A 27,840-nucleotide genomic window follows, 5' to 3' on the forward strand; every position below is an offset into this window, starting at 1 on the left:
TTATGTCCAATTTTCTGAGGAACCGCCAAACTGATTTCCAGAGTGGTTGTACCAGCTTGCAATCCCACCAACAATGAAGGAGTGTTCCTCTTTCTCCACATCCTCGCCAGCATCTGCTGTCACCTGAATTTTTGATCTTAGCCATTCTGACTGGTGTAAGGTGGAATCTCAGGGTTGTTTTGAGTTGCATTTCCCTGATGATTAAGGATGTTGAACATTTTTTCAGGTGCTTCTCTGCCATTCGGTATTCCTCAGGTGAGAATTCTTTGTTCAGTTCTGAGCCCCATTTTTTAACAGGGTTATTTGATTTTCTGGAGTCCACCTTCTTGAGTTCTCTATATATATTGGATATTAGGAATCACCATGCCTGACCTAAAGCTGTACTACAGAGCAATTGTGATAAAAACTGAATGGTACTGGTATAACGACAGACAAGTAGACCAATGGAACAGAATTGAAGACCCTGAGATCAACCCACATACCTATGGTCACTTGATCTTTGACAAGGGAGCAAAAACCATCCAGTGGAAAAAAGACAGCATTTTCAACAAATGGTGCTGGCACAACTGGCGGTTATCATGTAGAAGAATGCGAATTGATCCATTCCTATCTCCTTGTACCAAGGTCAAATCCAAGTGGATTAAGGAACTCCACATAAAACCAGAGAGACACTGAAACTTATAGAGGAGAAAGTAGGGAAAAGCCTCGAAGATATGGGTACAGGGGAAAAATTCCTGAATAGAACAGCAAAGGCTTGTGCTGTAAGATCGAGAATCAATAAATGGGACCTCATAAAGTTGCAAAGCTTCTGCAAGGCAAAAGACACCGTCAATAAGACAAAAAGACCACCAACAGATTGGGAAAGGATCTTTACCTATCCTAAATCAGATAGGGGACTAATATCCACATTTCTCTTAATATAGACCCCATATTGAAATACATGCTAATTATTTGATTTTGTTGTATATATCTTGAGCTCACAAAGCAGTTGATACTGTTTAATTTCTGTAATAAAGAACTCTTATTTTAATGTTTTATAAAAATCAAGCTTTAAAAGTCAGTGATACAAAAAAAAAAGAATCACCAACACAAAAAATGCAGATATGAAGTAGTGTTATTATGAGTAATTTTAACCACAAAAGTTTAAAATTGTTGGTGAAATGGCTGAGTACTAAAAGTATTGAATATACTACTAAAACTGACCCAAGAAGAAATGGAAAGCTTCAATAGTCCTATTACAACCTTTAAGTCTGGTCTGTCTACAAAGCAAGTTTTAGGCAGCTAGAACTACAAAGTGACACCCTGTCTCAAAAAAAAAAAAAAAAAAAAAAAAGTAAATAAATAATAAACTCAACAACAACAAAGAATGTGAAAAGGAAATTTTAAGCTAAACCTATTCCTGAATATTCCTGAATACAAACCTTGAAATAAAATATGAGCAAACGAGCCGGGCGGTGGTGGCGCACGCCTTTAATCCCAGCACTTGGGAGGCAGAGGCAGGCGGATTTCTGAGTTCGAGGCCAGCCTGGACTACAAAGTGAGTTCCAGGACAGCCAGGGCTATACAGAGAAACCCTGTCTCGAAAAACCAAAAAAAAAAAAAAAAAAAAAAAAAAAAAAAAAAAATGAGCAAACAAAATTCACTACTACATTAAAAAGAGTAGTAAACTGTGAACAATTTGAGCCTCCCCCTAAGAAACAATCTTGTTTAACATTTTAAAACTAATTAATTTTCTAAAAACTAATCATATGTTCATTAAGATATATAAGCAAAACCCTTATAAAATTAAAGACTAACAATTCTTTAAATGCCAGGAAAAAAAATGTCATTTGCAAGCTAGGGTTAAAGGGAATCTATGTAACATAATAAAGGATGTTCGGGCCTTGTGGTTTGTAACTCAGAAGAGGACAAAGTACAGCTCTCTTCACCCATTAGCTACCTTCTTATCCACTTCTGACCCCTTGCCAATGTGGAAGGTAAGGAGTGACACCTGAGGTCACTCTAACCTCTGCATGCACAGGTCAAAGCTGGATTCCTGAGGAACACTAATTTTTTTTTTTTTTATTTTTATTACATATTTTCCTCAATTACATTTCCAATACTATCCCAAAAGTCCCCCATAGCGCCCCCCACTTCCCTACCCACCCATTCCCATTCTTTTGGCCCTGGCATTCCCCTATATTGGGGCATATAAAGTTTGCAAGTCCAATGGGCCTCTCTTTCCATTGATGGCCGACTAGGCCATCTTTCGATACATATGCAGCTAGAGACAAGAGCTCCAGGGTTCTGGTTAGTACATCATGTTGTTCCAACAATAGGGTTGCAGATCCCTTTAGCTCCTTAGGTACTTTCTCTAGCTTCTCCATTGGGAGCCCTGTGATACATCCAATAGCTGACTGTGAACATCCACTCCTGTGTTTGCTAGGCCCCGGCATCGTCTCACAAGAGACAGCTATATTTGGGTCCTTTCAGCAAAATCTTGCTAGTGTATGCAATGGTGTCAGCATTTAGAAGCTGATTATGGGATGGATCCCTGGATACAGCAGTCTCTAAATGGTCCATCCTTTCATCCCAGCTACGAACTTTGTCTCTGTAACTCCTTCCCTGGGTGTTTTGTTCCCAATTCTAAGAAGGTGCACAGTGTCCACACTTTGGTCTTCATTCTTCTTGAGTTTCATGCGTTTATCAAATTGTATCTTATATCTTGGGTAGGAACACTAATTTTTAAGTTGGTGTCTCATCTCATCTGTCTTGACCCCTAAGATCAGCTTCCTGAATCTGTTCAACACTCATACAATACATATGGACAGCACAAAATGGACTAACTGGATCTTTAAAATAAACTTGTTAAAATGAATCCTTTTTAAAGAGAGATAACACAAACCAGACAAATCACAGTGTAATTGTCCATTCTGAACAGACAGGCCCCAGCTAATGGCATCTTCTGCCCCTGAGATGCTCATGAATATCATGAGAAACCATGAAGAGAGAGAGAAACATCAACCTGAAAGGAAATTGTCAATGCTACCTAAATTGGGAATTGCTATCCAGATAACTCTTGGACCCATTAGGCTAGGCTCTGTGGGCTACAGTACAGTGTTAATGGCACTACCTTCTTGACAACACAAGTGACAACAATGAACAGATAGAAAGAAAAAAGAAAAATATTTCAATGCAAGGTCACCTGAAAAAAAAAAAAAAAAAACCTGGGGAAGGAGGTATTGCACAGGAAAATAAACAGATCTAACAAGACAGAGGCAAAGTTGAACTGATCCCTTGACATCCAGAACCAAAGTCAGAGTGCTCCCTCCCTCTACCATCTTCCACACTGTACTGAAGGTCCCAGATGTGGGCGTGGCTAGCAAAGAGAACCAGCTGTTCCTCCCTCATACCTTATACAAAATGCCACTCTGAAGTATACACGAGAGAAAAGGTTCCTAACTTCACAATCATGCTTTTAAGGAAACATTTGATGGATAAAATACAGAGACTGTGATCCTGAAGGAAAATGTGTTCAACAGCATGGAAATTAGTAACTTTTGGGCAGGGAGCAGAGAAGGGCAGTATACACAGAGAAGGCAAGCCATGGAAGAATACATAATGGATGGTGGTATTTGAAAGAATCTAATTAGGGATGAGTTGCCATTGAAGAGAAATTTAATTTGGGTTAAGCGGGAATGTAATTATGCAGTGGGCTTAGCCACACAGTTCCTGAATGCAGTCTATGTTTAACTTATTGTTAGGAAAAGCCGGGTGAGGATGACTACCACAGCCAAGGGTTGGCTAAATTGGCCTCCTGCTCCTCAGAGCATGCAGATCCAGAGCATGTACCAGTACAATTACACAGCCATGTCCTACAGCTTCCAGGACAGGAAACATGAGCCAGACCAAGCATGGCACAACCAGTCCCTAACACTTGCCAGAGCTGTAAAACTGTGTGCTAAGCAGTCTGTTCTCATCTAGATCTGTCACAGTGGATGCCATCTTTTGTAAGGAAGACAATAGTGTTCTACTGATCATTTTCTTGTTATTGACTACCATGCAAAGTAGAACTTGCTAGAATTACTGTGGAAAGATGAATGGGGCTTACACTTAAACTATCAATAGTTTTAAAAAAAATGTTTATCAATAATATAAGTGTTGCTTTGGGTTTTTTTTTCTTTTCATAAGAAATACATAAAAATACAATAAGAAAGGCTGAAGAGATGGCCCAACAGTTAAGAGTACTTATTGCTCTTCCAGAGGACGCACACTCAGTTTCCAGCACCCATATCAGGCTGCTCACAACCAACTTTTATACCAGTTTCAGGAGAACTAATACTTTTTCTAGCCTCCCCAGACACAGATACATGCACATGTGACGGTACGGCGCACATGCACACACACACACACACACCATACATAGACCAAAAAACAGCCAAAATAAATTATAGAAGAGAAAACATTATAAAGGTGTGTCTGGTAGTTAACTATCAAGATTGTACTCTCCCCTTATTTTGAAATACTTCACACTTTATTTAAAAGTTCTTATTACTTATATCTACTTTTTGATATTCATAATTTATTATCTATTTTTTCTCAATATAATACTCAACTTTCAGCCTATAGAAAAAATATGGTTCCATTCCTCTTGGAAAGTTCCAGGAGCTGCCAGAATTCTACCATGCTGCCAAGGGCTCCTTAGCAAACCACAAACAACACAGTACAGCAAGAATTTTCAGCAGATTGCTAGTCTCTCAGGAGGTACAGCTAAGAGTGTTTTCAAGGTGTCTGATTTCCTACTGTGGGTGGCAGTCACAGGGAGGTTGGTGTTAAAAGCACTTTTAAAACTGTACTTATAAAAGTTTTACATTCATTTCTGTCCAAATACATTTTACATTATATGTTTATATAAATAATATTTAATGAAATTACAAAATTAAAACTAATACTCAGCAAAGGCATGAATCTGTAATTTTTTTAGCATGCTCTATGACAGGCATACAAATAGTAAAATGAACTCTAGCTGAAGACAGGCGTATCCCATGGTTCAACAACTGTGGCCCTATTGTCCACCTAAACTGTCTGGATGAGTAAACAATAAGTTCTGGGACCTCAATCCCAAGGAAGGAATTTGCAGACATGCAAAGGGAAGAGTCTAAAACTACCTCACTAATAGCAATAGGTAGAAACATCAGCAAATGTTGACTACAGCTCAACTGACCTACACAAAAAGATTCAGATGGCCAAAGCCAGGCAGTAGTAGCACACGCCTCCCAGTACTTGGGAGGCAGAGGCAGGTGGATTTCTGAGTTTGAGGCCAGCCTGGTCTACAGAGTGAGTTCCAGGACAGCCAGGGCTATATAGAGAAACCCTATCTCGAAAAACCAAAAAACAAACAAACAAAAAAAAAGATTCAGATGGCCTTGTGGTTATCTGCACATGGATAAATAAATGTGTACTGTGTCTCTGCTTTGTGAGCTGAGAGGGTCTAAAGTCACACTCAATAAGCGAAACAGCTCATAAGTCTCTGTTTCTTTTCTTTTGGTTTTTGTTTTTTATTTTTCGAGACAGGGTTTCTCTGTATAGCCCTGGCTGTCCTGGCACTCACTCTGTAGACCAGGCTGGCCTCGAACTCAGAAATCCACCTGCCTCTTCCTCCCAAGTGCTGGGATTAAAGGTGTGCACCACCACTGCCTGGCAAATCTCCGTTTCTAATCCTATTCTCCTCCCAGAAGAAACTAGGCTCCTTGGAGGAATGGCTACGTGAGGAACAGCACAAACTACTCAAGCCTCTTAGCTGCCAGGAAGTGCTAGGGAATAAGCCAGCCCGTCAATGGTGGGATCAAAGGGACTGACTGGCAGAACATCCAACTATTAGAGCTAGACGAGCCGGGGTAGAAGACAGTGCTGGATGATAACCCCAAACAGAAGCCAAACAACCACCAGTCAACACCGACAAGGAACAACTGAATAAATGGAGAGAAGACCAGAATCCAAGAAACTTACATAGATACTGCACCCTAAATGGGGGCAAACAAAACGTAACTGTCATCAAGTGTGATCTTCTCATAAAGATAACCAAAGAAATAATATAGAAATATTATATATTATATATATATCATATACCATATAAATGTTTATAGTATTAGCACATACATATATGTTTATAGTATCTATATTTATATATGAATTTTAAAATAACATATATGTATGTGTACATATGTATATATATTAATGTATATATGTGTGTACAAATATACAAATATATTTATATGTATTTATGTATATTTATATGTACATGTATATTATATATTGTCTATTTATGTTTACATGTATATATGTATATTTGTGTACATATAAAATGTATGTATTATATTCAATAATTTATTATATATTAATTATGTATGATTAATATATTCCTATGTACATCTAAATGTATTTATTATTTGTAATATATTTATATATATTTCATATATATTTGTAATATATGCTTATATAAATACATAAACTATATATTACAGAAAGAGGAAAAGGAGAGGCACTTGACAGTGGAGACACTGAGAGCCAGGTGGCTGGCAGTATCAGTAGTCTCAGTCATGCAGTCAGCACCTTTTCTATGATCATGACAAGCCTGAGAAAGCATCAAGCCAAGTGCCTAAGGAATCACCAAGGTGCATGCTGCACACTGCTCCAAATGAGAGGCAGACAACGAGGGAAGCGTTAATGAAACAAGGGTGGGTTTTAGAGTTTGCCTCACAAATGCAGAAAGCAACCATGGCAGAAGCTGGTGTGAGGTACACAGCAACTTCTATGCTACTTTGTAATTATAAACTTACTATAAAAATTGGAATATTAAATTATAGAGATGAAATCAACAGGTCATTATAATCCAGAAAGAAAACCAAGAATGTGCATGGTGCTCCTATATAGTAAAGTAAACTATGAACTTAGTGGAAAGAGTGGACTACAGGGCCATTCATTCTAAGATGATTGACAATCTGTGAGGAAAGCTTAGATCTCTGCTTCACTCTGCACTCAAACTGCAGTCAGATTAAAATTCCATGTGTAAAAACAATTCTTTAAATTTATTAAAAGAGATCTTGGAGAATATATATGCTCCTGGACAAGGGAGCAAACTTAAGCTGAAGGGGGAAAAGCAATAACCAAGATAGGGTTAGATGATTCTAAACTCTATTAAAAAAAAAAACCCACGAGTGGCCAACTAGAAGAAATGGCCCAAAAAATTAATATATAAATGTAAAATGAGAAATTCTGCAAATAAAGTAGACCATCATAAAACAGCACAGTGGTGGAGAACAGGGTTGAATAGACATATCTCAGACAGGAAAGCACATCAAAGCGTGGATATGTGCTCCACAGAACAATCAACCTTACCACTTAACAGACCATGGTTTTTCTGTCAGATGACTGCAAGTACAAAGACTTACAGCAATGAACACTGGCAAGAGTGTGGAGACCGGGAGCTTCAGTGCACTCCAAGTGTAGTTAGCAGGCTTAACAAGTCTGGAGGTCAAACTTGACAACATCATTAAATGTATGCATCTTTCCTGGTCAAATATTTATAACAGTTACAATTCCCTTGCAGCACTGTGATCTCTGACATTGTAAAGCCATGTGAAACAACACGACTCAAGAGATAATATAGGAGATGATACGGAAGTACAGGGTGGAGATGTGGATACACATGCATGTCACCTTCAAAACACTCTGCACATAGCTCTCGAAGAAAAGGCCCTTGCTATCACAGTTAAAGAGCAGAGCTAGGGATGTAGTTCACAGGTCGCGCACCTGTGTAGAGAACTTAGGAGTCTAGCTTCAGTCCCTCTTCTCCTTTCTTCTTATTTCACTAAGGAAAATAGAAAGTGACATTTTAAAGTACAATATGAAAACATTCCCATCTCCTCAATCTCACTTTCTTCAAGAGTTCAACATTTAACATAGTTTAGATGTAGCTCAGCTATAGAGCACATGATTAGCATGTGTGAGGCTCCAGGTTTAATCGGTGGCATCAGAAAAACATGTATGTTTGACTCATCTTAATAAAAAAAAATCACAGATTTTGTTATATGCTACAGATTAGGCCATCTATTTTTTTTTCTTCTTGCTAGACTGAACTCCACCTCCCTTCCTCCCTGCAGCTTCTAACAGGGCAGATCATCTGCCCTGGGTACAGCCAACCCCCTCTGAAGACCACACAGTCTGACGGCATCCCAGGAGATCTGGTACACCCAGAGCAACAGACCACACAGTCTGAAGGCCTCCCAGGAGATCTGGTACACCCAGGGCAACAGACCACACAGTCTGAAGGCCTCCCAGGAGATCTGGTACAGCCAGGGCCACAGATCTCTCAGGGATACAGGAGGCAGGTCCCAGACAGAGACACCTAGGTCAATTAACCCCAGAGATAACCAGATGATGAGAAGCAAGTGCAAGAATAAGCAACAGAAGGCAACATACTTAGCATCATCAGAACTCGGTTCTCCCACCACAGCAAGCCCTGGATACACCAACACACCTAAAAACCAGGATGCTGATCTAAAATCCTATCTCATGAAGATAATAGAGTTCTTTAAGGAGGATATAAATAACTCACTGAAAGAAAACAGAAAAACACAGGTCAACAGGTAGAAGACCTTAAAGAGGAAACAAATAAATGCCTTAAAGAAATACAGGAAAACACAGTCAAACAGGTGAAGGAATTGAACAAAGCAGTCCAAGACCTGAAAATTGAAGGAGAAACAATAAAGAAAACACAAATAGAAGCAACCCTGGAAATGGAAAAACCTCAGAAAGAGGTCAGAAACTACAGATGCAAGTATCATCAACAGAATACAAGAGATAGAAGAGAGAATCTCAGGTGTAGAAGATACCTTAGAAGATACTGACACAATGGTCAATGAAAATTCAAAACACGAAAAACTCCTAACCACAAAAGGCACTTAAGGAAATGTTCAAAGTCCTTACTCATCAGAGAAATGCAAATCAAAACGACCCTGAGATTCCACCTTAAACCAGTCAGAATGGCTAAGATCAAAAACTCAGGTGACAGCACATGTTGGCAAGGGTGTGGAAAGAGATGAACACTCCTCCATTGCTGGTGGGATTGCAAACTGGTTCAACTACTCTGGAAATCAATCCAGAGCCTCCTCAGAAAACTGGAAATAGATCTACCTAAAGAACCAGCTATACCACTTTTGGGCATATACCCAAAAGATGCCCCAATGGGGTTCCCATCCCACAGTCAAAAGTTCTGATCCAGAGTTATAGCTGTCTAAAAGAACTGCAAGGACAAAGATGGGGAAGAGACTGAGGGAAAAGCAGTCCAGTGACTGGCCCAACTTGGGATCCATCTCAAGGAGAGGCTCAAAGACCTCACACTATGACTGATGCTGTGGTGTGCTTACAGACAAGAGCCTAGCATGGCTGTCCTCAGAGAGGCCTCAGAGAGAGCTGACTGAGACAGATGCAGATACTTATACCCAACCACTGGACTGAAGTGGGACCCCTGTGGTTGAATTAGGGAAAGGCTAGAAGAAGATGAGGAGGAAGGGACCCCAGAGGAAGACCAGCAGTCTCAACTAACCTGGACCCCTGAGATCTTTCAAATACTGAGCCATCAACCAGGTAGCACACACGAGCTGGTCCAAGTCCCCCAACACATATATAGCAGAGGACTGCCTGGTCTGGCCTCAGTAGAAGATGTGCCTAACCTACTGAGGCCCCAGGGAATTGGGAGGTCTTGTGGGGAGGGGAACATCCTCTTGGAGATGGGGGTGGGAGTGAGGGGAATGGAACTAGAAACTGTAGGAGGGCAGACTGGAAGTGGGGCAATGACTGGATTATAAAAAATAATAAAAGTAACTAAAAAAAAATTTTAAAGGAGCATTTCCGGGATTGGGGAAATGAACCAGAGAGTAAATGTACTTTCTGTATAAGCATAAAGATCCAGTTTTGAATCTGTAGCACTGATATAAGAAAGCTAAAAGTAGATATGTGACTGTGTATAAGTGTATGTGTGTATGTGTCTGTATGTGCATACAAGCATGTGAGTGAGTGGTGTTGGGGTTGGGGAGACAGAAGGATGAATAAGTCTTGCTTGCTGGCTGCCCAACAACCTAGCCCCATGCTTGGTGAGAGACCCTACTTCAAAGGGCATAGAGTGACAGACCAGGACACCCACATCTTTTTCTGGCCTCCACACCTACATAAGGGTACACACCCACACATACACATTTGTATAACACACATCACACAGTGTTTTCCCAAATGACTACAATACACATGTCTAAAGTCAGGAGCCTTCCTTCTGTGATCTGATCATCAGTGTCAATCAACATCAACATTGTTGCTAGGCAATATAACATTAGTAAAAAGAGCACCATCTGCACCTGTATAGGGTTCTAAGCATCAACTCTAAACACCAGATGCAAACACCACATGGTGACCTGGGAACAGGCAGTGTCTTCCATGCCTGTCTCAAACCTTCCAGCACATAGGCTAGAAAACGCCAGAAAGCAGGTGTCATAAGTCAGTAACTTTCTGTTCTAAGTGACATGGCTACGTGGGAAAGCTCTCTGTAAATTCTGTACCAGCCATCTGTGACCCACAGCTCTCAATTGTAAACCTATATTTCATTCAGCCTTCAGTTCTATGTCATTAGCAATACTTTGCTATCAATTAAGCTAACACCAGTTTGGTGAATAGGAAAAGTATACTATACAACTACAGTACATTCACACCTAGAAAACTTTTATCTATAATTACCATGTCACCACAGGAAGCTAACTTATTCATCCTGCACAGTACAACAAAACACAAAACTATATAAAAACTAAAAAGAAAAAATAGGGCTGGTGAGATGGCTCAGTGGGTAAGAGCACCCGACTGCTCTTCCAAAGGTCCAGAGTTCAAATCCCAGCAACCACATGGTGGCTCACAACCATCTGTAAGGAGTTCTGGCGCCCTCTTCTGGAGTGTCTGAAGACAGCTACAATGTACTTACATATAATAAATAAATAAATCTTTGAAAAAAAAGAAAAGAAAAAATATTCCAAAGGAGTTGACTTCCCAATTAACATCCTGAGGGGGAGAAAATTAAAGTTCACCAGGATTTAACAAAAAACTAAAATTTCATCACAACAAAAACTAATCCCAGTCCACATTTCTAGGAGGGAAAATCTGCTGATAGACAGAGAGGAGGAGGAAGCAGGCTGCACTTGCAGAGGTACACATAAGTATGCTGGAAACAGTGAAGTCTAGCAGAATGTGATGCTGGGACTGAAGGGGGTGGGGCAGAGAGCCAGATGCCTCAGGTGCTTCCTGTGGTCCCTGACATCAGGGATACAACGGCCACTGTGACACACTGGATACTCTTTTCATTGCCAGTATGCTGCCACTTCTTTTGAGGAGTCTCAAAACTTTACAGCATGGTGTAAGTATAGTGGCACTCATAATATTCAAGCGCTCGTGAGCCTGAGGCAGGAAGACGGTGAGCTTGAAGGCTAATCTAGGATACAAGGAGCAAAACCCTGCCTCAAACCAATCAAAACAAGCAAAAGGAAAGCCTACTTCCTAACCCCACTTACTCTTTTTTTCTCTTTTTTATTGAGGATTAAATCCAGTGCTTCACACTCATGAAACATACACTGTACTGGATTTCAGCCCTATTTGCTCTCCCTTATTCTGAACAGCTCTGAAAAGCATCCAGGAATCTATACTTAAACAGTGCTGATTGTAAGGATGTCAATATGTGCTAAATTATGCATGGTGTGTGCTGTAAGAAAGATGTATTTAAAAGTATGACATTCGGATTCCAAGGAGTATTATCTTTCTCCACACAACTCTCTTGAGATCAAATCAGGACCCTCTCAGCATCTCTGGCTTATTGAAAGAATAGATTGTGTTTCAACTTTCTAATATAATGAGACTATACATTACAATAACAATAGTTTGTTTTCCTCATTAAAAAGCTGAAATGATAATGATTGAAGTGTATAATAAAATTCAAAAATAAATTCTGATATATCCAGTCAAAAAAAGAAATATGTATTTATTCTATCAGCCTTTAAATATTATAGTTAATGGATGTGTTTAGTGTGCAGCTGTTGTTGCTAAAATTTCCTTATTTATCGTGAGTGAGGGTAAGTGAGTGTGTACATTGGAAGAGTGAAAGTCCAAGGACAACTTTCACACATGGATCTCCTTCCACCATGTAGGTCCCAGGGACTGAACTCAGGTCACCTACATTGGCAGCAAGTTCCTTTACCCACTGAGCAATACCAATACCCACTGTTTAGATTTAATATAACCTCTTTTTATTATTATTTATTTATTCACTTTACATCCCCTTCTCCCAGTATAAACTCTTAATGATGTGTACAGATTTTCCGTTTGTTTTTTAATTCCTGGTGACTAAAAAAGAGAGTAAAAATAAATAAATAGAACAGAAAGCAAGAGGTCTGAAGCAAGTATGGCAAAAATGTCACATTTGCTGTTAAAAGAGAGTGATGGTGGTGCAGACTGGCATGACAGTATTTGCCAGAACACTGGGTGTTCTCAAATACTTCATTTTTAACAATTAAATGCACAATGTTGTTCCAAAAGCAAGACACAGGCATGGGCACCACCACCACCTGGAGCAGGAAGCAGTCAGAACACCCCAGTCACTTCTGTCTAGTTCAGGACTTACTGGGACTGATTTTATGTTCATCACAGAAAGACAAGTGTGGTTTATTTGTACCTGCAACATCACAGTCACTGGGAATAAAACTGTAAGAATATAGGGGAAATTGTCCCCTTGGCTTCTCATACCCATGTCGCAGGCCGATCCTGTGGCCAGGGCTGGCATGATGCAGGCTGCAGAGATGTGGCCGCCCTCCACGCTCTTGTCTCAGGAAGCTCCAGGAAATGTAATGGACTACAGCTGTGTTTCACCCAAGTGTTGCTACAAGCCTCCCTAGGAAGAAAAGAAACATTTTTAAAAAATAGGTATTTACTTTATTTACATTTCTAATGTCCTCTTTCCTGGTTCCCCTCCAACCACCCCATCCCCTCCACCCTACCCCTGCTCACCAACCCACCCACACCCCGCTTCCTGGCCCAGGCATTCCCCTACACTGGGGCATAGAACCTTCACAGGACCAAGGGCCTTTCCTCCCACTGGTGACCAATTAGGCCATCCTCTGCTACATATGCAGTTAGAGACTAGAGTCCCACCATGTGTACTCTTTGGTTGGTGATTTAGCCCCAGGGAGCTCTGGGGGTACTGGTTACTTCATATTGTTGTTCCTCCTATGGGGCTGTAAACCCCTTCAGCTCCTTCAGTACTTTCTCTAGCTGCTCCATTGGGAACCCTGTGCTCAGTCCATTAGTTGGCTGCGAGGATCCACCTCTGTATTTGTCAGGCACTGGTGGAGCCTCTCAGGAGACAGCTATAACAGGCTTCTGTCAGCAAGCTCTTGTTGGCATCCACAAAAGTGTCTGGGTTTGGTGAATGTATATGGAATGGATCCACAGGTAGGGCAGTTATCTGGATGGTCATTCCTTCAGTCTCTGCTCCACACTTTGTCTCTGTAACTCCTTCCAAGGATATTTTGTTCGCCCTTCTAAGAAGGATCGAAGGATTCACACTTTGGTCTTCCTTCTTCTTGAGTTTCAGGTGTTTTGTGAATTGTATCTTGGGTATTCTGAGCTTCTGGGCTAATGTCCACTTATCATTGAGTACATATCACGTGTGTTCTTTTGTGACTGGGTTACCTCACTCAGGATGAAATTTTCTAGTTCCATCCATTTGCCTAAGAATTTCATAAATTCATTGTTTTTAATAGCTGAGTAGTACTCCATTGTGTAAATGTATCACAGAAAAGAAACATATAAACATTTATATGTATATAAAAAAGCAAGTATCATTAAATCAAACACCCTATAACTAATTTAAAATTTGTATTTTTACAAATACAGAGCAATCATAATTCTTGTAAAGAATTTTTTTTCTGCAGTGACAGGCTGATATTTAACAGGAGAGTAAATGATTTTGATGACATTTCTAACTGAAAACATACTGCCCCCACATGTGTAAAGGACTGTGACATCTGCTAGAGGCTGCTGATCAGATGTACCATGACCTCTAAGAAGAGTCTGTGTAGCCACTTCCTCCCTCTCTTATCCCAATTCTAGCTATACTTCCCAATGTCTAACAGAGACTCTCGGAGTCACTAGCAAGCTACAACTCTGTAGAGGTCATCCCAGTACAACAGCTGCAAAGTCCTCTACCACAGGCTAAGCATATCCTTGGCAAAATTGCTCAGCTAGAAGCAGGGCATTGATACAACTCACAGAAGTGCTAGCAATCCAAGCTAAACCCTCTCTTAGTAAAAATTAAGCGTGGTTATACCCTGGAAAGTACAGTTTTCAATGACTAGCCTAACGTAATCTCACAATAAGGATAGGCGATACTAACGTGTGAGAGCTATGCAAGGTCAGCTTGGGCTTTACATTCACTCCTGCTGGCTCTGTGATCTGCGGGTAACTTATTTAATCTTGATAAGCCTTAATGTCCTTATATGCAAATGAAGATAATAACTCAGAACTGCATGATAATTAAATGTGTCAAGACATGCCTTGCACAGAGTAAAAAATGATAAAAGCTGGCTGTGTGGTAGTTTATTTCTTTAATTCAGGCAATACAATTATAAAGTTAAAACATACAAGAAATCAGGGAAATTACAATCCACCCAGCCTAGTGCCTAAGAACGAGCCTGCCATGTGTTTTAAATTTGGAACGCTGCAGATTAACAACGGAAAATACACATCATTTACATTTTTGCTGAAATCATAACTATACAAAGCATTTTAGTACATTTTCCCCCAATTTGCCAGACAGAAAACTCAGTCACTTAAAAGCATATTTTAACATATATTAAAGACAACAAGAAAAACAGGCACTGTAAACACTGGAAAACGATTCACTTCAATTCCTAAAGACTCTAAATTGCTGATTCATATTACAGAATAACGACAAACGAGCTGCTTTTACTTGAGAAAAATACAGCTGTAAAATTCCAGTAAAGCCTTCTAAATTAGCATTTTAATTATCAAAGTGAAAACTGATATTTAAAAAAAAGAACACCCCACCATCAAATAGAGCTTCTTGGACTTGGCTACCTGCTGTGACATCTTCCCATGTGCTTCCCATTATCACAAGCAAACACAGTCCGCTCATACTACACAGCCATACAGAGAAAGGTGTTAATTAAAAATAGGACGGCAGTCATTTAAATTCCAAGAAAAAATATAACTCACTGAGCTAAAAATTAAAAATGAAAAGGAAAGGGTGAACCAGACCTCGCTCATGCCCTGCTTAGGCATTGCCATTTCTCCAAAAATCTTACAAAGAAACTTTGCTTTGGTCTCATAAGTTATTCTAATCAGGATTAAGATTTAACTACATAAAAATATCCCTTATATAAAGCAAGGGGATGAAGTAATTCAAAGCAAATAGAACTCCAGAAAGACCACTGATAATCTAAAGAATACATTGTTAACAGACTTTTATTTTTCTAACAGGAAAGAAGTTAAGAAAACCATTGAAAACGTATAGAGTGTATTCACACATTCTTCTACCATTAGGGTAATCCCTCTTTATGGAGTAAGCAGACATGGTGCTTTTCATATGTCTATGACACATCGCTTAGCTCTTTAGGCCATCAGAACTCAGAATATGCTTGGCACGGTCACCACAAACACAGAAACACATACACTCTATGCCAATCCTGCCGTTTCACCACCTAAAGAACTCACGGTGTTTCACATTTATAAATTACACGTCACATAACCCAATTTATACTTTTATCAAAAAACGTAAAATTTAGAATGTGGGACAGAACTCACTGCAGGAATATTGACAAAACCTGGATATCCCACTTCTAAACAATGTTTAAGCCAGTGTTGCCACACATGAAAGGAATTAGCATTTCTCTTTTTTTTTTTCCAGGATGAACCGTCAAGGTTAAATTTGTCCCAGGCTGTGTGTTTATCAAAAAGTAATAATCTTCTAAGAATATATTATACAACATAGTTCACCTCCTAAAATAGTGCAAGTATACAAATTTTAAAAATAGTTTGATAGAATCCTAACTAGAAAAATGCTCAGCATTTTGTGGAATGAAGTAGTATTGCAGATTTAACTTTCAAATTGGGTTAAATTTTTGTGTAATAATGTTATTTTCCTTGGCTAAATTGATTGAAAATGCTTTGGAATTTGTCAGAATACAGCCGTAATTATTGCTGACTGTTGTATGGAATCCATTTACCACAACAAAAAAATACCAGCTGTTACAGTATGTCCTGAGAGGGATTACTGGATATTCGTAAATTGAAGTTCAATCCATCTTTCCATAAAAAAGAGAAAGACCTAGATGCCAGGAACATGACAGCAGTATCAAATGCACCTGAGGCATTTACAATACCCAACAGGACCATTACAGCTCTCCTTTAAAAAGGCTTATTTTTGAAACTTCACTATTCCAGTTGTACTTTGCTTCTATATATCACACTGGATCAGGTTTTCCTGGCATTGATCACGTGGAAACAGTGAACTACATGAAGGTCTACGTGCTCAAAATGTTCAATTCTACCCTGGCTACACGCAATGCTTCTGTAGCACTGCTGACATCCAGTGGCCAATCACAGCACTGCACGTACCTGAAGGAAGATGGTGATAGTGATGTGTAAGGTCTCTGTGAGTGTCTGTGTGTCTGTATGCGTGCATGTCTGTGTGTCTGTATGTGTGCATGCGTGTGTGTCTGTGTTATGCCTATAAGATACATGAATGTTACATCACACATGTGGAAGTACCTGGGACAACTTTGGGGATTCCATTCTTTCCTTTGACCCTGCTTTCCAGGGATCTAACTCAGCTCCCCAGGCAAGTACATTTATTTACTTGTAAGCTATCTGGCCAGTCCAAGGAGCTTTTTTATTTCTTGTAAAGGAAAAATTGACTTAATTCATCCAGCAACATAGTTCCCTGCAAAATTATTGCTTAATGTGAGCATATACAGTGAAGAAAACAATAAATAAATCTCCACTTGGGCAAGTTTTCCCAAACATGGAATGGAAGCATTCTGCAAATCATGTAACAATTATCAGTGGCCTGTTATTTTGGGAGACAATGGCCATGATCAGGGATTTAACAGTCAGGCTTCCAGTTCTGAATCTAACAGAACAATGAAAGAATCCAAGAGTCTACAATATAAATCTAGTATTGCAGATCTTTAAAGGGCAGTTTGGAAGAGTCATTAGTAGCATTAGGAAATGAAACACTCTAATATCTGTTAACATATCTGCATGTCTTCAGAGACATAGCTGTAAGGATGTGACAGAGGCCAGACAGAGCTCCGTGCCACAAATCTGTTCACATGAAATGATGTTCGAGCTTAGGATGTAGCTCACTGGTTGGGCCCATACCTTGAGTGCTTGAAGCCCTCTAGCATCACATACAAGCAAGCAAACAGAAACTGTGTGTGCTGTACACATAAATAGTTCTCATAAAACATCCACAAACCACTACAATCTTAAAGACCTTTCAGGGGCGGGGGGGGGGGGGGGAGGAGCTTGAGGCTTAACTATGTTTGGGAAAAAAATGCTGAAATAATATTTCTCCTTTGCACTTTCTCAACATCCAGTAAAAGCGCTGGTACCTTGGCATGAATAAAGACCATGAAAGCTAGCCCTCAGGAAGGGGCAGGCCCAGCTCAGAGGTCTCTGCTGTGCATGGTGTCTCAGCAATCTGGAATTACCTTCCACCTCTTGGGGTGGGGGCCAGGGGCAACCAAGCACAACAACAGGCTGTGTGTTTGAGGAAGTCTCTTAGAGAGCCTGGCCAACAACTCTAAAGAGGACTCCTCGTGTCTGGTGTTGGGGTTTTTAAGTGGCCTCTGACTAATGGAGAGAGAGAGAGTTGTTAGCCTAGATGAGAAAAATCTCTTAAAACTATATGTATATTTACACTCTACACTTTGTGCCCTGTAGGGTTTTGGGGGGTGTTGTTTTGTTTTGTAAATAGTTTATAATTTGATTCCTTGTGACTTTTTCAGCTATTTATATTGCTATTTCATCTACCTGCCTGCTTCTACTGTATTTGACCCTCTCCAGGGATCCACCCTTTCCCATTTCCCGTATCAGATCGCTTGGTTCCTGTGATTCCTTTACCCTCTTCCCACTTCTTCTCTATTGGCTTCTGTAAGGATCCCCCTTTTCCATTTCCCTATGAAATTACATAACCCTGCTATTTCCCTCTCTATTGCCCTCAAGCCCCCTTATCCTGACAGTAGCTCCAAGATAAGGATACTGTCCTAGCTTCTGGAGTTATTACTGGCTTATTGTGCTCACATCTAAAGGGCTGGAGCTAGAAGTCTCCAATAACAGAGAACATGGGACATTTGTCTTTCTGGGTCTGGTCTCAGAGTGACCTTTTCAAATTCCATTCATTTACCTGAAAAGTTTCTAGTTTTGTTTTACTAATATCCATAGTATATATGCACCACATTTTAAAATCTATAATTTAGTTGTAGGACATTTAGGTTATTTCCATTTCCTAGCTATTATAAATACCATGGCAATAAACATGGATGAGCAAGTATCTTGGACAATGATATCAAGTCTGGTGGGGTGGTCCAGGTGGGTCATGTAGATTTATTTGAGCTGTTGAAAATTCTCCACACTGATTTCCATAGTGGCTGTACCAGACTGCAAAGCCACTAATAATGAATGAAAGCTCCCTTTTCCCCACATCTCCTCCAGCATTTTGCTGTTGGCTGGCTGTTCTGCTGATTTCTGCCATTCTAACTGGATAAGAAGAAATCACAAAGTTGTTTCGGTTGTTTCCCTAATTGATAGGGATTATGAACATTTTTGAGCTATTTTTTAGCTGCCAGTACCTCTTCTTCCTCCTCCTCCTCCTCTTCTTCCTCCTCTTCTCCCTTCTCTTTCTCCTCTTATCCCTTCTCTTCCTCCTTCCCTCCTTCTCCCTCCTTCCTCCTCCTCCTTCTTTTCCAAATTCTCTATTCAGATGCCAAACCCACTTTTCAAATGGGCTGTTTGATTTTGGGTTGGATTTTTTTTTTATTCTCTTTTTGGTGTGCTTTGTATATTCTGGATATTACACCTGTCTCAGAAATTCTCTCCCATTTCATGGGTCTCCTTTTCACCCAGTTGATTGTTTTTCTTGCTATGCGAAGTTTTTTAGTTTCATGCAGTCCCACTTGTTAAATATTGGTCTTGAGCTAATAGTGTCTCATTCAGAAGTCCTGTCACAATCAACATCATGTAGGTACTGCCTACCTATGTTTTCCTCTAGAAGTTTCAGTGTCTCAGGTTTCACGTTTAAATCCCTAATCTTCTGGGGTTAGTTTGTGTGGAAAGCGTCATTCCTAATTTCAGTTGGATTGCCTGTGGGTTTCTTGTTTTATTATGCTGAGATATGTTCCCTCCATCCATATATTCTCTAAGCCTAGATATCATCTTGACAAAAGCTTTCTCTGCATCTATTGAGATGAACATGTGATTTTTTATCATTAAATCCATTCATATAGTTTATTACATTGACTGGCTTCTATATGTTAAACTATCCCTACATTTCAGGGATGAAGCCAACTTGGTTATAGTGCATAATCTTTTGGATGCATATGCGTATTCTATTTGTATCTTATTGAGTATTTTTGAGTCTATGTTCACTAGAGATATTGGCTTATAGTTTTCCTTTACTGTCATGTTGTCTTTACCTGGTTCAGGTGTTAGAGTGGCATTGGTTTCTTAGGAGTTTGGGAGGGCTCTTTTTGGTTGCTGTTGTTATAGAATAGCTGAAGAATGACCAGCTGCAAGTCTTTTCAAATGGTAGAACTCTACTGTGAATCCATCTGGTTCTAAACCTTTTTTTTTTTTCCTAGAAGCCTCTTTATTAGTATTTCAGTCTCCTTATTTGTCAAGACCTGTTTAAGTTGATAAGTTCTTTGATTTAATTTTGGTGGTTTCGCTGCCTCTATAAAGATATCAACTCCTTTTAGGCTTTCCAGCTGTGTTGAGCACAGGTTATAAAAACATTCCTTTATTCCGAATTCCTTTAGTGTCTGCTGCAATGTTTCCCTGTTGTTTTTCTAATTCCATTCATTTGGGTTCTCTCTTTCTTTCCTTTTGTTAGTTCGGGCCAAGATTCTGAGGATTTTGCTTATCATTTCAAAGAGCCAGTCTTAGATTCATTGATTCCTTATATTGTTTCTTTTCGGTTAATTTCTACTCTTATTTTTCTATTTCTTGCCTCAGAGTATGCTTAGATTTGGTTTATTCGTTTCCCCAGATTTTTGAGTTCCTTGGTTTCTTCTTTGACCTATTCATTGTTTAGTAATGAGTTATTTAATCTCCTCTTGAATTTTCATACTTACTAGACGTTTTGTTGTTGAGGTTTTGCAGTTTTTATTGTAAGCTAGAAGATGGGGTGATTTTGATCTTTTTGAATTTGTAAAGATGTTTTTTGTCTCAGGATGTAGACTATTTTTTAAGAAGTCTTTATGTGCTGCTTAGTAGAATGTTTGTTCTTTAGTGTTAGCAAAGAAAATATGTTCAGTCCATTTTGATGCATGGTGTCCGTTAATTCTGATGTTTGTTTATGTTTTTATCCACATGACCTGTCTATTGAGGAAAGAGTAGTACTTAAATCATCTACTATTAATATATTTCTGTTAATGTGTATCACTAATTCCAATAGCAGTCTTTATTGGGTGGCCCTGTTTAGTGCACATGTGTCTCAGATAGTAATGACTTCCTGGTTAATTCTTCCCTTGACTAGAATGAAGTGTCGTCCCTCTTTATCTCTCTGGTTAGTTTTAGATTTAGTCCACTTTGTGGGAGAATAGCTACACCTCCTTGCTTCCTGGTCCCATTTGATTAGAATTCTCTGTCCATTCTTTTACTCTAAGGCAGTCCCTATCTTTAGAACTAAGATATGTTTCTTCTAGGCAGAAGAGAGGTGAGTTTTGTGTCTTAATACATTCGATCAGTCTGTGTCTTTTGATTGGACAAAATTGACATTTAAGGTTTTTGTTGAAATTGTGGTCATTGTGCTGTTGATTTGGGTGATGGTGTTTATTCTCAGTAGTATTTTGGTTTTAATGATTATGGTTTTGTATTTACTACCAGAGTTTCTCTGCTACGCTCCTTTTTCTCCATCTGAAATTGTTTCCTGTGCTTTCCTTAGGTTTGTTTTGTTGATCACAAAAATTTTAGGCTGTTTAAGTCATGGAAAAGATTTCTTGCTCCCTCCCTCACAGCAGATGGTTTTGCTGGAGATATTATTTTGGGTCGCCTGACATGGTCTTTTAGGATATGGAGTGCACTGCTCTAGCTCTATGGCTTTCAATGTTTCCATTGAGAAATCAGCTGTTATTTTGATGGGGTTTCCTTTATAAGTGATTTGCATTTTTTTCTCTTGCAGTTTTCAATACTTTCTTTGTTGTATAAACTTAGTGTTTTAACTATGATATGACATGAGGATTTTCTTTTCTGGTTTTGTCTGTTTGGTGGTGTGTGCGTGCATGTGTGTGTGTGTGTGTGTGTGTGTGTGTGTGTTCATCTGTATACTTATGTCTTTCCATCATGTAGAGATGTTGTCTTCTATGATGTTGAACACCTGGTGTATGCCATGTCTTACGATCCTTTCCCTCATCTACACCAATAATTCAAAGGTTTAAGTTTTTCCATGGTGTCCCATATTTCCTATGTGTTCCTTTCCTCTGTTTCCCTTCTAGCTCCTGACTGAATTCTAGTATCAACTCTTGGATTGTCCCCATCATTTCCACCAGTCTATGTTTGTGTCTTCTTGGGTATCACTCAGGCGTCTAATTCTCCTTAAGCTCTTTCTCTTGATGTAAGAGTGTCCTTGGTATGGTAGATAGGTATGGACAATCCAGCCCCAAGACTAGAGCTCCTCAAAGTGAAGGCAGGGAAGGCAAGCTAGGCTAGTGGACTGGCTGTGGGGCCCAGGACACAGCTGGGAGATTGTAGAAAGGCAACAGAAGACATCAGGACTACTCCCCAGCCTCAACCCTGCCGGAGGACTCAGATATCTAGGCAGAGAAGGGGTGGTGGAGGCAGCACAAAGGGTCCTGTAGGTGGATGCACATAGAGCAGACCCTGGAGGAAGTCTAGATGTTGGCTGCAGTGGATGAGAAGGTGGTGGGAACACAAAAATGTGGGGCCTAGCTGCTGAAAGGTGTAGACTGCCAGACAAGACCTAGGTACTAGCTGTGAGATCTGGGCTTGTTCATAATAGCTTTTTGAATGGGATATCTTGAGATAGAAATCAAAGTAATTTTAATGTCCATTACCCTAATGCTACTGATCCTGAATATCTTTAAAATGTATTGCAGGGGCTAGAGAAATGGCTCAGTGGTTAGGAGTACTTGCTCTTGTAGAGGACCCAGGTTCTATTCCTAGCACGCATTTAGCACTTTTCAACCATCTGTAACTACAATTCAGGGGATCAGCCCCCTCCACAGGCAAACATTCGTACTCATAAAATAAGAATAAATCTTTATGAATATTTTTTTTTCGAGACAAGGTTTCTCTGTGTAGCCCTGACTGTCTGTCCTGGAACTCACTCTGGAGACCAGGCTGGCCTCAAACTCAGAAATCTGCCTGCCTCTGCCAACCAAGTGCTGGGATTAAAGGTGTGTGCCACCACAGCATGGCGGCTTAAATAAATGTTTTTTAGCCACTTGTATTTCTTCTTTAGAGAGGTCTCTATTCATATTCATAGTCTACTTCTGACTGGGTTATTTGTTTTTATGTTGATAGTGTCTTGAGTTTTTTATATATTCTAAAGACTAGTCTCTGTAAGATTTATAGATAGTTGGTCCAGGTTTTCTCCTATCATTTAGGCTGCCTCTTTACCGGATTAAGTTCCCTTTGTTCAACAAATGCCATAAGGTCCTGTGTGTCAACTGTTGACTTTATTTCCGGAGCTTGAATTTTATGATTAACAATGATGTTTTAGAGATCTCTGTATTATTTTGCACCCTAACCCCCAAATTCAACTCATTGAGTGCTACGTAGAAGAGCTTGCCTATGCCCACATCTTGTAACACATTCCCCAGTCCTACCTTTGACTCTAGCAGTTATGTTATGCAGTTATGTTTTACGTTGAGGCCTTTGATTCACTTAGAGTTGACTTAGGTGCATCATGAGAGGTAAGAATCTTGTGTGTAGACATCCTTTTATGTGTAGACATCCAAAATTCCCCAGCACTATTTGTTGAAAATGCTGTCTTTTCTCTAATGTGTATGTGCAGCATCTTCATCAAAAATCAGGTGAAGTTGCAAGGACTTAACTGGAGCTTCAATTCCACACCACCGATATGCATGCCTGCGTGGAAGCCAGCACCGTGTTGTCTATGCTATCATTGCTCCGTAGTATAACTTGAAATTGGCTATAGTGATATCCCCAGTAGTGTTGCTTTTGCTCAGGGTTCCTTTGGATATTCATTTTGTGCCCATATAAATTTAAGAATCACTTTTTCTATTTCTATACAGAATGACATTGAGATTTGGCTGTCCATCCTTTTAACATTCTGTGACAAAAGGAAGAAGATGTCTAAAGTAGAGCTGCTGTAAAGCCAGCATGGCTGTCATTAACACACCTGCGTTGACCTTCAGTTCTAAACTGTGGCAATCACCACTGTCACAGAGAAGCATTCTTCCTTAAAAGAGAAGTTGGAAGATAAACTATGGTAAATCAAGCAAATGACAATGTTTGCCTAAGGAGGGTGTGGATCCCCTGAAATTATGTGGGTGCTGAGAACTGAATTACCTGGAAATAAGTGAGTCTATAACTTCAAGACAAATCATAAATATTAATGATGTGCACTGATGATGGTGATAAAAATAGGAGGTTTTGAGCAAATGTTTGCAGATACTTAGACTATAGAGTCTGTCTCTCCTCAGTTGACTCCTGAGTCCCCTCTCATCCTGTACTATGAACTCCAATACCTTCCCAGGAAGGTCTATGGTGACACCAGCCAATGCTATTGTGTTGATACTGCTTAGAAGATGTGCAGATCTAGTAAGCAATATTTTCCAATTTTTCTAGTAGTGTGTTATAAAATCATGCATGGATAAGATTCATTCAAAGCAAATATCTAACCAACAGGCATATAGCCAATAAAAGTTTGCTAATATGTTTTGTGATTCTAATCAGTCACACCAGGCTTGGTGCTAACAGAAAAGAATATCCTAAACAAACTGCAAATTCCATCAGCAGATATAGGTCCAATGACTACATGTCTCTTAAACAAGATTGTAGCCATAGCCTTTGCCATCTGTGACCTTGGGGTTTTCTACCTGTCCACTTTATTCCTGAAAATAACAACTCTTGAGAGTTCCTATATATGAATAAATGCTTACACCAAAAACCTTGGCCCGTTTCCTGGCCTGGTCAACTCAGAACTTCATAATCCATTTATTCTATTCTAAAGCTCTATCATGTGGCTGGTTACCTGGTCTTCAGTTTCATGTGACCATCTTCTTCTGTCTCTAGGGTGAAACTTCTTTCCACAAGTGTTTCTATCCCAGAAATCCTCTCTCTACCTGCCAGTTTCTCTTCTTCTAATCCTGCCTCAGCTCACTAGCCAAAGGCTTTTTATTGGCAGGTGAATGCTTTCACACAGTGTACAAGATATTATCTCTATGCAAGACATATAGTAACAAATTAGAAGAAAAAATACATATGAGAAAAAAAAACAGTTCTATTGAGCCAAGAATTAAATATATTTGCTACTAATTAGGGGTAGGGGCCGGGCGTGGTGGCACACGCCTTTAATCCCAGCACTTGGGAGGCAGAGGCGGGCAGATTTCTGAGTTTGAGGCCAGCCTGGTCTACAGAGTGAGTTCCAGGTCAGCCAGGGCTACACAGAGAAACCCTGTCTCGAAAACAAACAAACAAACAAACAAAAAACTAATTAGGGGTAGGGACTAAAATGTTGCATTAACATGTAAGCTAATGCTGCTGTAAAAGGATGTATGTGTGTAGTGTGTGTGTACGCATGCGCAAGAGAGAGAGTGTGAGAAAGCAAGAGAGAGTGAGAGCGCGAGAGAGAGCGAGTAAGAGCAAGAGAAAGCGAGAGAGAGAGAGAGAGAGAGAGAGAGAGAGAGAGAGAATGTGTGCACATGCTCATGACAGTATGAATTTATGGAACTGAAGATCAAGCCTGGCTTGATATTTTTCAGGTTTGTTAGTGTTGTTATTTTTAAATTATCTGAATCTCTTTTTAAGTTTCATGAGTTAAATATTGATTTGTATCACCCATAAAATCATAACCCTGTTAATAACTTTTAAGACTATAGAACAGTGTAGAGACTAAAGGAGTTGAAAACTGATCATCTGTATCAAAGCCTAGTAACCATGTCCTTCTATGATGGAGCATACAGCAAACACATACGGTTTGGGGTCATCGGCCTATGCCTCAACATAATGTATGCATGACTGTGTCCCTCTACTGCTTTCCAGAAACTCAAGGGTCAAGTGTGCTGACGACTATTCTGTATCTATCTTTTCAACCTTTCTGCTACTATCTTACAGATCTAAAAGGAGCATATCTTCCAGTAACATTTTTATTAGTTATTATTCAAATACTCAAAAAAGGTAACTTATTTTCAATTATTTAGGGTGGGGAATAGGGTGCAAAATAATGCAGAAATCTCTAAAGCACCATTGTCAATCATAAAATTCAATTCCACTTTGTACTATTCTAAGACTCTTAGATTCTGTCATGACAGACACACCTTGGCTATGATAGGGTCAACCCTGAGTACATTGTCAGTTAAGTCAAAACACTAATATCTCTAACATCCCAACTCCTAGAAGAAAAAGAGCTGTGGGCTGTCTCACCCTACAGATGCATGACTGACTGGGAGCCAGGGCTCACTGCCACTACTCAGTACTATAAGAGAGAGTGGCACCCCTTAGCATCCCTCAGTATGGTAAGAGAGAGTGGCACCCCTTAGCATCACTCAGTGTGGTAAGAGAGAGTGGCACCCCTTAGCATCCCTCAGTATGGTAAGAGAGAGTAGTACCCCTTAGCATCACTCAGTACGGTAAGAGAGAGTGGCACCCCTTAGCATCACTCAGTACGGTAAGAGAGAGTGGCACCCCTTAGCATCACTCAGTACGGTAAGAGAGAGTGGCACCCCTTAGCATCCCTCAGTATGGTAAGAGAGAGTAGCACCCCTTAGCATCACTCAGTATGGTAAGAGAGAGTGGCACCCCTTAGCATCCCTCAGTACGGTAAGAGAGAGTGGCACCCCTTAGCATCACTCAGTGTGGTAAGAGAGAGTGGCACCCCTTAGCATCACTCAGTGTGGTAAGAGAGAGTAGCACCCCTTAGCATCACTCAGTACGGTAAGAGAGAGTAGCACCCCTTAGCATCACTCAGTGTGGTAAGAGAGAGTAGCACCCCTTAGCATCACTCAGTGTGGTAAGAGAGAGTGGCACCCCTTAGCATCACTCAGTATGGTAAGAGAGAGTAGTACCCCTTAGCATCACTCAGTACGGTAAGAGAGAGTGGCACCCCTTAGCATCCCTCAGTACGGTAAGAGAGAGTGGCACCCCTTAGCATCACTCAGTATGGTAAGAGAGAGTGGCACCCCTTAGCATCCCTCAGTACGGTAAGAGAGAGTGGCACCCCTTAGCATCACTCAGTGTGGTAAGAGAGAGTGGCACCCCTTAGCATCACTCAGTGTGGTAAGAGAGAGTGGCACCCCTTAGCATCACTCAGTACGCTAAGAGAGAGTGGCACCCCTTAGCATCACTCAGTGTGGTAAGAGAGAGTAGCACCCCTTAGCATCACTCAGTGTGGTAAGAGAGAGTGGCACCCCTTAGCATCACTCAGTACGGTAAGAGAGAGTAGCACCCCTTAGCATCACTCAGTATGGTAAGAGAGAGTGGCACCCCTTAGCATCACTCAGTACGGTAAGAGAGAGTAGCACCCCTTAGCATCACTCAGTACGGTAAGAGAGAGTGGCACCCCTTAGCATCACCCAGGAAAGCACACAGTTCAGCATGCCTCATTTTCCTCCTAGAGAACCATTGGGACATAATGTCAGAATAGAGAAGAAATTTCTAGACATGCTTAGATCTGGCCAAGTCCCAGGTACAACAAAACGCTCTATATAACCACAAACAAAACATCCAAGTTTTTTCAAGAAAATGTAAACTAAAAAGAAAAAAAAAATGTTTCACACCTTACAAATTCAACAAAGATCAACTATTACAGCCTGTAAAGCTAGCATGTGTTTACTATATGGTCTCTCAAAAAAATCGTTACTGGTTTCCACAAACAGAGAAACAAATATCAGAATCATCACAGAAAGGAAGAATCTCAGGGAGGAACTGATAAACCTTCAAGACCGAAGGAGAAGGCCTTCACTCTAGCATGGGCTTCCGCGGGCAGCAGGCGGCAGGCAGCCCTGCTCCTCCACTGGATCTGAATCCTGGTCCTGGACAAGAGCAGCAGCTGCTCTTCACCACTGAGCCATCTCTCCAGCCCCCGGTACTTTGACTTTTATGTAAAATATTTGTCCTATTTATACTGCTATAGTTTCAAAATATAACCTAAAAGTAAAAAAGAATATGTATGAGCATAATTTTATGTTTAATAATATACAACAAAACTGTACAAATTGGTCAGTTTTGTAAGTTTCCTAGGCAATATATGATGGCTGCCAAAACAAAACAAAAAGACGAAAAACAAAAACAAACAAACAACAACAAAAAACCTCTCTGGGGCTGATG

At 40.1% G+C, this 27,840-nt stretch overlaps 1 protein-coding gene across 6 annotated transcripts in view; it reads right to left on the reverse strand.

Annotated features, from left to right (window-relative positions):
• The window catches only part of Mpp7 (MAGUK p55 scaffold protein 7), a 293,217-nt gene that overhangs the window by 219,601 nt on the left and 45,776 nt on the right, over positions 1–27,840 (reverse strand). For all 6 annotated transcript variants that reach the window (XM_085833410.1, XM_085833408.1, XM_085833407.1 and 3 more), the window contains exon 2: positions 12,814–12,958. In XM_085833410.1, the coding sequence (XP_085689536.1) occupies positions 12,814–12,850 (37 nt within the window). In that variant the 5' untranslated portion in view covers positions 12,851–12,958. The remainder of the gene's footprint in view (positions 1–12,813; positions 12,959–27,840) is intronic.

Source organism: Mus caroli, unplaced genomic scaffold (assembly GCF_978045245.1).
Source record: "Mus caroli unplaced genomic scaffold, Mus_caroli_1 scaffold_19, whole genome shotgun sequence".
NCBI lineage: Eukaryota > Metazoa > Chordata > Mammalia > Rodentia > Muridae > Mus > Mus caroli.